At 43.5% G+C, this 12,466-nt stretch overlaps 1 protein-coding gene across 3 annotated transcripts; it reads right to left on the bottom strand.

Annotated features, from left to right (window-relative positions):
• Positions 1-4,342: 4,342 nt before the first annotated feature.
• On the bottom strand, positions 4,343-9,504 carry F2RL1 (F2R like trypsin receptor 1). Of its 3 annotated transcripts, XM_086480303.1 has the most exons (3): positions 9,438-9,504; positions 7,585-7,593; positions 4,343-5,448 (listed from the first exon to the last, which is right to left on the bottom strand). In XM_086480303.1, exons 1-3 carry the CDS (start codon positions 9,502-9,504, stop codon positions 4,343-4,345), a joined length of 1,182 nt encoding a protein of 393 aa, XP_086336429.1. The 3 variants fall into 3 exon arrangements, with proteins under 3 accessions (XP_086336429.1, XP_086336430.1, XP_086336432.1); XM_086480304.1 differs by lacking the exon at positions 7,585-7,593 and having other exon boundaries at positions 4,343-5,454; XM_086480306.1 differs by lacking the exon at positions 7,585-7,593.
• Positions 9,505-12,466: the final 2,962 nt, after the last annotated feature.

Below are 12,466 nucleotides of genomic sequence, written 5' to 3'. Positions count from 1 at the left end.
TGGGGAATATGATACATGCCTGCACTGTTTTTACATCTCCCTGGGTACCTGCTTGTGACTTCTTTCCGTTGCTGTTATGCATGCTCTTTGAGTTACAGATTAGTCCTTCTCAGCAGCAGCTTTCCTCACAGATGCCAATAAGCTTAGCTCCCCCAGTCTTCATTTGTCTCTTTTTTTTTTTTTTTCTGAATTTCAGAGCACATTTCAGCAGCCCCATAGCATAGCACTCACATGGTGTAAAGCAACAAACTTCCCTGCCCATATCTTCTGTGCAGCCGGTATGTTGGCCAGGTGCCCTGTGCAGCAGTCCTACTGGTTTTTGACACGTCCCTTGACACCTTGCCCTCTTGTTGATCTCCAAAGGCACGGGTGAGCAATCACCCTGGCCCAGCTGGATGGACTCTCAGTCTGAGCCAGTAGAGCCATCCCTATGCTCATGGGAGGAGGCCTGCTCCCTGCTGCTAATGTTAGGCAGAGGCTTCATAGCTTCTGTGCTTCAACTTGGCTTGTACTGGCACAGTGCAAGCCAGTGTTGGTGGTGTAAGATGCAGCCTGATCCTCTCCGTCACTTGTGCTGAGCCAAGAGTTCATCCAGTAAACCAGTCAAACACTGTTACAAGTCAAAAGTAAACTTTCCTCCCTCCTCCTGGTTTAACCCAGGACTGAACCAATCCACCCCAAGGTCACACATGCTTGTAACAGTACCAGGGAACACTGTAATCAAGCAGTTGGGGGAGGGGAAAGACAAGTCTACCTCTCTTAGCTGCAATACATGCCTAAGCTGTTTGTCAAACCATGATACTGTGAACATAAATTACACTGATTTCTCCCCAGTGCTTTCATAGATGTTGCACTGATTATTTTAGTAGTATCCAAACCTTAAGTCAGCCGTAGCTGGGGAGAGTTTTTTGTATCTCTTAGTGTTCAGATTGCCCAGTTGGCACCGTTTGGGAATATATTTACTGTTAGCTGAAGATGACTGCCTTTATACTAATCAATCCTGTACCTGAGGGTATAGTCCCAAAAAAGTTGAAGCAGCCAGCTCCACTGTCCTGGGCTATGTGTTCTTGCCCTATCACTAACCTGGCTGCACAGGCACACAATCGTCAATTCAAGGAATTGATCCAAATTGATTGAACAACCAGCCTGGCCTACCTGCTCTGTCAATTGGAGCAAAATAATTAATACTAAATTCTGGATGAAGATTTTCAATGCAGTGACAGATGGGAAAAATTTCCCACAATTTGTCCTTACAAATAAAAGAATAAAGTAAAACAATTCTTATAAGGGTTCCTCCTCTTTTTCTGCAGATTAGTTCAGTCTTCATTGCACTTGAGTTGCAGCAAAGCAAGACACACTTGCAGCATTGTATATCTAGAGGTATGGATCATAAAAGCCATTGGATGCTTGATTAAATGCCGAGTACCAGTTCTCTTCTTCCCTCCCATCCACACAAGAGCTCGATGCAGAGGAAGATGCCCCTCACTACTCCCTCCAGACGCATGAACCCAGATGATATCACTAGAACAGTAAAGGAAAAGCAAAAACGACATCAGTAGTCTCTATTATAAAAATAAACTAGACTAAAAGATCTTTTCAGCTCACAGTGAGCATAGTTGGAAGGAATAAGCTTCATTTAGATGACTGTGGGCTCCTTGAATAGTATTCCCGAAAGTCTGTCACACATAATACAGCCTCCTTTTAAAATAAATAATTCTATTAATTAATTTTTTTTTCAAAAAGCTTTCAACAATACTGCAGTAGTGTCTAATTCTTATGCATGTCATTGGCAGATCTCTGCTGTTGCTGCAGTAAGAGATGAAAGATTCTTCCTTGCAACCTGCTTTGTCAATCACAGATGAAGGTGGCTAGAAGAGAGACGTGATCAAAAGAATCAGCATGCCCCTTCACATGAGCTGCAGCTGAGTGGTCTGATTGTTTATCTGATAGTCACCAGTTCTGATCCCACCAATGACGGGAGAGAAAGAACAAAAAGTAAGAGTATAGATATGTGCATTATTTGGTGTACTTCTGATTAAGTAATAACAAATAAATCTTGTCCCCCAAAAGACCGGCTAGATTAAGCATATTATTTTTCAGTAATTTAAGTCATCCATGAATCATAAGCGATATCTTTGTCATATTATTTAGACACACACAGACAACTCATCACCTTTACAAAGTACAAACTGTAACCCTTGGACTCCTGGCAGAATACAGGTAGTGCTGTAATCACACAAACTGGATGGCCTTCCTTCATGTTATCCACTACTTTATACAGAGCAGGAAGCACACTAGGCTGTTCAGCAAGATAAAGAGCATTCTCATATTCTGTTTGTCACACACAGGCTAAGGGAAGAATTCAGATGGCAGCTTGTGAAGATGGTGCAAACACCTTCTCAAATCCTTCCAGTGACCTATGGCCTCTTACATACAGTTATTTTCCACTAAGGATGCTGCATTGCATCGTCAGTTCAGTAACAAACAACCATTTCTCTGTATTTTTGTCAGGGAACTGAAGAGCAAACTTCTCATGCCTCAGAAGCATTTGTGTTCCACATCACCTAAAGAGCTGTAAACTCTCTGCTACTCAATGAGACATTCGTTAATATAAGTTGCTATTTTAGCTTGGACCTCTGAAATACCGCCACAAAACATTCCACCTTCATGCTAAGCACCTGCTACGAGTTAGTAGACAAGACTGCAGCAGATAAAAGGAGAGTTAGAGCTCAATTAATCCTTGACACAAGAGATCAAATGCATTAAACAAACCTCTTAGTCTTTATTATGCACTGGAGGCAGGTGGGAAACCTTGTTACCAAAGTAGGGGGAGAATGTGGAAACCAAAGAACAAGACAAGGAAAGGAACAGACTAGCATACAGAAAAAATTCATTTATTATATTTTACTTAAGGCCTTTAAGCTGTACAAGACTGCTCAAAATCTTGCTACAGTTCAATCTACCCCCTTCTTTACTCTCCATATTTGAAACGGTGAATATTTCCTATCTATATACTAGCACTTTTTGGACTGAGCGCTTTTCCATTTGCTTGTGTTTGTAGGGACCCAGCTATGCCTAAGTTTCAGATAGGTCACTTGGATGCAAATTCAATGTACAACCTGGCGAAATGTATCAGGACTGCAAGATTTGAAAAAAATGCATTTAAATCCTACCACCAAATATATACTCATCAGTTTTTCAGCTTAAAAGTAAGTGTGATTCCATATTCCTGAGCAGTCACAAACATTCTGGGGGAGGGACTTCAGTTCAAAAATCCACTAGGGCTGAAGTTTGGTATGCTAAAAACGTTTGGTTTTATCTCATTATTTCCCCCCCAGTTTCGAATCATTTGGTTTTAATGATCTGCTAACAGGATAAGGGAACAGTTTTGCTCTAATGAAATGCATCATTAGGTAAATTGTACCTAACTCCTTTAGACATTACAACCACCGTTGTCAGACTTTCAACTTGCTGTAGGCCTGAAGCCAGGCAAGCTGAACTACTCAGCATTTTGAAAAGCATGTAAAAACATAAAAGAAAGCACCCAACTCAAATGTGTTATTAAAAAAAAAAATCTTATTTAGATATCTTAAAAAATGTAAGGCACATTATATAAAAATCAAATAGCTATGCATTAAAACTTCGTTAAATAGCCCCATTTAAAATCATGTGCTGGCAAGCATTAGGTAACAGTGTATAATCTCAACTAACATTTTATCTCAGTGCTAGCTGATAACAAGTTCAGCTTGTCAACTCAATAGAGTAAACTCACAGTCTTCTGCCATTTTAGTATTTACAGCATGATAACTCTGAAAACAATATAAATTTACATTGTACTAAAGATAATAAGCACTCTACACCAAGATGGTGAAATGGATCCCCTTTTCCTTCTCTCCGTGGTTTCAAATAAAGTTCACTGCAAGGAAAAACAGAGCAAGGTCCTACATACACAATCTGTTCAGCTGTTTAATACATTACAGTTAAAGCCAAACAAACATATTTCTCTGTCAATTAAATGTACTAGCAAGACTACATAACATTCCAGTGACACTTTGCTTTTTAACAACTTCGACGTTGAACAAAAATGTCTTGAACCACAACTCACGTCCAGGTCAGCAGAATTTTTGCAGAGCATCTGAAATGTCATGATTTTTTTTCGAGTCTAGTGGGAAGATTTATCTGCTTACAATTTCAACACAGGGTACACAGCTACCAGTTTCAAAATTCAGGCTTCAATGTAATTAAAAACCAGAGATGTTTCTTCAAAATCTCTCGTACAAAATAACTCTCTTGTACATCCTTTCATCTGTAAAAATAAAAGTTCACTTTCGTAGGATTAAACTCAGTAGGTTGATTTAGTGGTCCCATTTGAGTTTGAAGAGTAAGAATTTGATTTCTTGGGGTATCTACCTGATGAGAGAGACACTTGCATCCTCCTTGTAGTTCGCACACTTCGGCAAAGAAGAGCGTTTTTAAGGTTGTCTCTGAAGTCTTTTGAAATATAGTAATAGATGAATGGATCAATACAACTGTTCAAAGTAGAAAGACACAGTGCAGCTAAGTACGACACATACAGGTAGCTTTGGCTGTAGGTTTTGAGGAGCAAATAGTGCACAACAAGCAGCACGTTGCTAGGTGTAAAACAGATGAGATACATGGACAGGACAGCAATAACGAGTTTGATTGCTCTTTTTCGTTTCTTCCCAGTGCTTATATCTGAGATGGAAGCATTCAGAGTCTTAATCATTAGTATGTAAGCGACAGCAGTGAGGAGAGCTGGGATTAGGAAGAGTCCAATTGCAAGCGAGAGGAAATAACTGAACATATCATGAGCCAAAACATTTTCAGGCAACACATCATGGCAGGTAGTGATGTTAAGATTTGAAATATATGCTGTCTGATTAACAAGATACAATGGAATTGTGCACAACAAAATCAGTATCCAGATAGCAAGGGAGATGCCCAAGGCAATTTCAGATTTCTTTCTTGAATGCACTATGGGGTTCACTACAACCCAATACCGTTGCACACTGAGACATGTCATAAAGAGAATGGAACAGTACATATTTCCATAGAAAAATCCAACAAGTACTTTGCAGAGACCTTCACCAAATAGCCAGTTATTGCCATTTACATGGTATGCAATCTTCAGTGGGAACCAGACAACAAAAAGAAGGTCTGCCAGTGCCAAGTTAACCATATAAATCACAGCTGGATGTTTCTTCTTTGTTCGGAAAAAAAAGACCCAGAGGGCCATGGCATTGCTTGGCAAACCAATGATAAAGACAATGATAGAGACAATGGGGAGAAAAACTGTAGTCAGCTTTCCCGTGAGGGCTTTTGCTGCAAATTCATCCACTTCGTATAACTCTTCAGAAGCATTATTAGTACTTGGAACTTTCCGGCCAGCGAAACTTCTTCCTTTTGAACTGCTGGTTCCACTACTCTCTAAAATTAAAAAAATTAAGAAGTTGCTGTTACTGAAGTACATACTTTGTGTCCTTTTTAAAAATAAACTAGACATCATGATTTACTCTGAAGAATTAAAGAGGACTTCATCAACAGAAAAATTAACACTGGTTTTCAAACACTTGACTATTTTTCTTCCCTTTATTATCCAAAAGACAACCTACATCCCTATTCAAGCAACCAAAATGCTTTCCCACATCACCAGTGGTACTAAAAATACCTTGTTAAAATGGCTGTCAGGTGCTTCTACCATCTGAACAGTTTCAAGCACTCCAGGGCACCGTTATCCTTTCACATGGCAGTGCCAGATTACCCAAGTGCTGGGATTCATATAATTTTGCAGCAGGCCAACATAACTGCAGTAGAGGTTTCCTCAGTTTAGACGGCCTGAAAATTAGGTATGCAGCAAGAGCATGCTGCCCTGAGACGAACTAGAACTGAAACTCAGAATTTAATGCCAAAAGCTATGCACATGTGATGTCTAGGGAAATAAAGACATGTGTTAAGCTGTATCTGAATTGAAACTCGAACAGATTAACTTTGTGCATGAGGACCCAACAGGGCCAGTCATCTGGGATCCCCTTCCAATTCATGGTCACAAGAGACAATCTCTGCAGTTTCTACTCAAAGTGCTAGGTGGTAGAGCTGACAGCTAGGATTGCTTCAGCCACAAGACAGCTATCACCTCAAGTTTTGCTCTGCCTCTTCGAATGCCACAGGAACTTACAGACTTTATGGGCAAGCCAGCCATTCCTAACTGCTCTGTCTTGTACGATGGTGTTCAGATGGGTCAGTTCAGAGCTCCTCCAGACCCACAGTCCTCTCATGTTAACAAGTTAAATTGCACAAGCAGAGACTGTCCATGAACTCGCACTGTTCCAACGAATCGGACATCCACCAAGCTAAACTGGAACTTGACGGTCTGCGGGAGAATTCTTTTTAACTTTATCTCAGTTTCCATCAATATTTGTGGATTATTTGAGCCACAGAAAAACCCAACTGGAGTATAAATGAGAGCCTCTTTGAGCAAGCAGGTTTGTGCACAAGCAGCCACAAATAGTGTTGAAGGATGGCCCCTCTATTATTCAATAAATAGAGTTTTGATACAGTTTCAGAATGAAAAATGCTTACACCTTACATTTTAAAGAAAAGAATTCTCAGCCAAGAAATATGTAAATACACTAGTATGTGTGTTTTCCAGTACAGATTCTCAAAAGTAGCACAACTTTAGATAGCTATTCCTTTCAAGTTATTACTGCGAAAGTCTGATGTACAGCATTAGCACGCTGTCTAGATTCTGTCACCTCCTAAAGAGATGTACAGAAATACAGCATATATTTGTGCTCTTTAGGGTTTTGAATTAAATTACCCTAGCTCTACTTAAAAAGTATTTGACAAGCTCCAGGCACAGCCAGGTTTCACTGGAAAACAGGTGAAAGAAAACTTTTTGCCAGTGCCATGACATGGACAAATCTTTGCAGTAGACTACACGAATACTGAAGTCTAAATTATACCAACAAAACAACAGCCCTAAGGAACATTAATGCAAAAGCCAAACAGTCATCTTGGCCTATACGTGGTGTAATTACAACAGGGGAGAATTATACAAATCCTGCTCTCAGATCCTCAAGACACATGATCATGTCAGTGATACTGTTAAAGACCGCAAAGTTTACTTGTATAATACAGAAATCCCAGCTCCCTAACCTGAGCTGTGAATAACAGAGGCCACAAAACCAGCCTGAATAACATAACTTGAATGAGATAAAGTAAATGATAATTAGCTAAGCAATGCCTCTTTTCTCAGGCATATAGCTAAGCTGAGAACTCAGAGATGCATGGAAGCAGACCCTTTATTCTAACCTGACAGCAGTTCTCAGAGTACTGTAATAAAGCACAGTGTACAGTGCTATGTTAAGCACCTGTCCATCAGTAAATAGTTGATATTATCAAATTGTAGTCATATTATTTGTATTCCATTCCAAAGACTTAAATTACTGTAGGAAACTGGACGAGTTCATTCTTATTAATGTTTTGTAATCAGATATAAAGCAATGCTTTGCAACTGATGTTCATAGGTTGGGTTGAAAAAAAATAAAAATAAAAACTGCTCACCAAGCAGTCCTAAAGCATTAGTGTGACACATTAGAGTAAGAGCTATAATAAAGTCGATTGGCAGATACATGAACCACAGACACGGCTTAGTATTGCAAGAGTGGCAGAACAGAGACAAAGGTTTGTTTTATTCTATTTCTTAAGATGTAGTCAAGCTAAATGGCTGATTTCAGAGACCAAGTCCCACTTTTATGCTGACTTTAAGCAGTTCCAGCCTCAAAAGTTCTGACTGCAGGTACCGGGCAGCTTTTGTTAGCCCAACTTGCACCCATATGGGGAGACAGTTCAGTGTCCTGTTTGTCTTTGCAGTTAACACTCCCTCACCGAGCAACCAATCCTTTGTTAGGTATGTGCATTTTCTACATCCTTTTCTTACTCTCTGCGCTTGAAGTTTTCCATAACAATTGAGTTCTTTTCCAAGCCGAGTTTCACCCTGTCTGACTCACATACAGAGAATGCAATTGACTTGCTAATCTGCCCACGGGAAAAGCTTCCTTGGCATCACGGGGAAAAACGTATTCTCCTCCCACAACAAAAGTCTGTTTCAACACCTTCACCATTTGTCCAGAAGATATAACCCACTGCATACCAAACGAAGGATTATGCCTACCCTGCAGTCACAAAAGTGACAGCAGCACTGACTATCCAGACTAACTAGTTTAGATCAAGGTAGTAATACCTACACAGGACTAAGGTTAAGATTACCCTGGTTCTTGGGTCTGCAGCCCAGATTCACCACAATCCCGTAAAGGCATTAGCCTGTTTGAAAACAACGGTAATAAGCCCCTGGTTTATAGTGCGTCTCCCTTGGTTGGGATGGAATCATACTTGCGGGTCATTTCTCCTCCCTACTCCAGAAGGTCAAGAATCCAGCTAGAACTTTCAAGCATACTACGTTCCCTCCTCCCCAAGACGATTTCAAAGTCTTCCCTCCCACCCAGGTCAGACAACCAGGCTAGTAAGAGGCAGCTCACTTTCAGAAACTCCGCTCTGAAAAACGAATTTTTCGGCTATTTAGTACCTATTCGTTGAGAAAATAGGACCTACCATAAGCTTGGCTTCAATATTTACACAATCTTTACGCATATACTTTTATTACGTAAATAAGCCCAGGATAAACAAATACAGAAGGACACAGTAGACATGGCAATGGGGTTTACTATAAAAGGTAGTGAAACATAAACCTTAAGGCAGTAAAATATTAATATGAATGACTCGGGTTTTTCCCCAAACAGCACTTACGTTCAGTAAGCAATAATACAGGCTAACAAAGATAAGAATTCGGATTAAAAAAAAAAAAAAAATCCTAGCTTTTCAGAGTCGGAAAAAAAGCGATAAGACGGAATCCAGGGGTTTTTACGTTTATGTGCCGCCCTCAGGCAGGTTGCTAGCCGAGAACTAGAGTGGGTGCACCGGCGGCGCGGACTGCCCGCCCAGGACCTGCGCTCCCGCAGCCCTGCCCGACGACGCCGTGCGCCCCCGGAGCCCAAAGGGGGCTGGAAGCCGAGGCCGGCTGCTTGCCCGTCGAGCTGCTTTCCCCCACAGCCACCGGCCCGAGTTTTCCGAACTCGTTCGCCGTTCGACTCCGCGGGAACCTTGCCCAGTCCGCTCCGAGCTCCCCGCACCCCATCTGGGGGCCAGAAGCCTGCTCTTCGGCGCGACTCAGCCCCGCCGCCCCCGCGCCTCGCCCGCCGAGAGCCTAGCCGTGCCCGCCGCACCTCTCCCCGCCCGAAGCGCCACCACCCGCCGCGCAGCCGAGGGGCGCCGACCCACCACCGCGGCACTCGGGGAGCCCTGGGAGGGGCCGGCCGCCGCCAGCTGATCCCAGCGGCTGCTCGCACTCCTCCTCTCACCTGCGGGAGTGGCGGCTCCCAGCAGCGCACAGAACAGCAGCAGGCACAGCGCTCGGCGCCCAGACATCCTCCCGCCGCGCTCCGGCCACCACTGCCTCCACCGCACGCCCGACCAGTTTCGCCTGATACCTGAGCTAGGAGGGGGTGGAGGGAGCGGCCTGCCCGGTACCAGCCCGGCGGCGGGTGGAGCCGGGTTGAGCTAAGCCAGGCCACATCCCCCACCCCCAAAGGGCTGTGGGGCTGTCTGTAAAATGGCTGGGTGAGCCTCAGCGGCGGGTCCGCTGGGCGCGCCTCAAAATGGCGGGGGCGCGCCCTCCCCCCTCGAGGGGGAGGTTAGTGTCGCCCCTCGCCTCACGCCCTGTGTCCCTGCTCCGTGGCAGCTGGGGCTGAGCAGGTGACGCCGCTCTCGGCTCTCCTTCTCTCCCGCCCTCCTCCTCAAGCCGGCCCTCCGGCGCTCACCCGGCCCCCAGCCGGCCGATGGGAGCCCAGCAGCAGGGCAGCGGCGGAGGCTTCGGCCCGCGGCAGGTGCTCTGTTACCAGCTGGTAGCTGAGTAACGCCGAGGCGTACGGTTTGAGCGGCCGCGGAGGAGGCCGTGGTTGACGCCAGGCCGCTGCTGGAGCGGAGCAGGCTGGTTCTGGGACCGCCGAGCTGGGGCCAGGGGCAAGCTGGCGAGGAAGCAGGCTGGAGGGGTGTTTTGTGGGACAGTGTTAACTCCTGGTGGCTCGGAACGTATTGCTTTGTGTGTGCCAGGTTTCTTACTCTTCTTTGCTGTGTTGCCGTGTGATAGATGGGCAGGAAAATGCACAGTGGCAGCTTAACCCAACTGCATTTGTGGTGCTGCGCTGTGTGACCCGGGGTGAGAAAGGGGTGTTTTCACTTGTCACCTTAGCTTAAACTTGGAGTCACCCTCGCTTAAACTTGGAGTAGACCAACGAATGTCCCTTTGTTTTTGCAAAGAGGGATTTCAAGAACGAAGTTGAACACAGTGTAATGCCAGCAGTGTTTTCTGTTTATCCACGTGAATGTGAATTTAAGAAATGGTTTTGGGTTTGTAAAATCAAGCACACAACTTACCAAATTCCAAAACTAAAACTATGTATTCAGCCCTGGTTCACAGCTCTAGACCAGTTCTCCAGTTACGTCAGTAATGGTCCCTCTGCCTCCATCTGCAAAATGCTTGGTATTCAGTTGGTGATAAAATTGTTGGGGGTGTTTGTTTTTTTTTTTACTTTTTTGAATGAATATGTTATAAATATACTGTGTTCTGAAGAGGAAATTGTTCTTTTTGAGGGTTTTCTGTGATGGTCATGAAATACGGCTATGAGTTTAGGAAGTCTACATTGTTCCCATTTTACAGGTAGGAAATGAAGTACAAAGAGATTAAGGTAAATACACTTGGAAGTTTTGGTTGTCTGACTCAACATCAAGGGCCTCTCTTTTTTGAGTCTTTATCATAAGTTACTCCATAAGCAAAGCATGGTTCATCTTCGTCATCTACCCGTCTAAGACTGTTTACAGATTTCTCATCTTAGCCTCAGCCTCCTTGCTAAGCACTGGGACAGTCATAGCCCATCCCTCCAGTCTTCTTTCCGTCTCCCTTCCAGTGCTGTTTTGTTTACTTTGCCATTACAAACCACTGCATGTGTACTTAATTTCCTGCTCCTAATCACTTTGCCCAGTGAATTGTAGTCTTCTCATCTGGTTTATTATCTAATCTCCTTTTCAAACAGCCGTGTACATATGTACTGGCTGCCTGTCTCTGCAGTGTTTTCCCTCTTAGATCTCTAGTACTAAGGAGTGGTCTGTCCTTCTCTCATCCTATTCTGCTGTAGCTGGTGCTCTCCTGCCAGCACCCAGTCCTAGTTTTCACTGTTTGTTTTCTCTTGATTTATTCCATCCGGTATGTCTTTTTGTCCTCTTTACATTCAAAGCTGACAGCTCCTTCCCTCTTTTGCTTGGATCCAGCAACAGTGAAAGGGACTGAGAACACAAGGGAAAATGGTTCATTGCTGTCACTAAACAAAATCTGCTCTAGGCTGTCCCGTGACATGTCAGAGCTGCAACTGGAGAAGTCCCGTGGCTGTATGTAGAAGCAAGTGTCACTGCAGATGTATCTTCTGGAAATGCAACTTTGGACTTAGCCTCTGTTGAGTGTAAGGAAACCATGTTAACAGAGGTTTGTAATTTGGATAGGTTTTCATAGGGATGTCAAAAATGTGTCATTGATGTAAAGATCATCTCCCTTGAAAATATTATAAACAATTCATTAGATCCCCAAGCACTTAAAAATGGAGCTTACAAGAGGGAGTGTCAGGCAACTTTAACACCAGAGAACCTTATCAACCTGCCTTACAAGACAGACCTTATTGCGGCCTTGCAGTACTTAAAGGGGGCTTATAAGAAAGATGTGGAGAGAGGGCCTATAGTGATAGGACAGGGGTGGCATTTTTAGTTTAAAAAAGGGTAAATTTAGATAAGATATAAAGAAGACATTCGTTACTATGAGGGGGGTGAGACACTGGCACAGGTTGCCCAGAGAAGCTGTGGCTGCCCCCTCCCTGGCAGTGTTCAAGGCCAGGCTGGGTGGGGCTTTGAGCAACCTGGTCTGGTGGGAGGTGTCCTTGCCCATGGCAGGGGGGTTGGAACTAAGTGATCTTTAAAGTCCCTTCCAACACAAACCATTCTATGATTCTATAACAAACAAATGGTCTTTGGCACTTTTAAGCAGTAGTTCCTGGTACTCTGTCTGTGCCTGACTAAGAAGGCTTTTGTTCTAATTTTGTTCTATTTACTTTTGTCAAGAAGTTGGTGTTCCTAGCTAACATCTTGAGTAGCGATAATATTTGTTAGGAAGATTCCCCATTAATAGCCTACAAATGAGTTCTGCTTAATGACTTAAAAAATATTTAATAGAAACTAGAACTGGTTTTGCCCCTGTTCAAGTCACTAGGACCTCTGTACAGATCAATGTCAAGCCCTCATGATTTTTAGTTGCTTTTATTGAAGACAACTGATTTGTCAAACCTAT

This window comes from Leptosomus discolor, chromosome Z (genome assembly GCF_034619465.1).
Source record: "Leptosomus discolor isolate bLepDis1 chromosome Z, bLepDis1.hap2, whole genome shotgun sequence".
NCBI classification, from domain to species: domain Eukaryota; kingdom Metazoa; phylum Chordata; class Aves; order Leptosomiformes; family Leptosomidae; genus Leptosomus; species Leptosomus discolor.
Note: the sequence above shows the minus strand (reverse complement) of the source record. Positions and strands in the feature narration are given on the sequence as shown.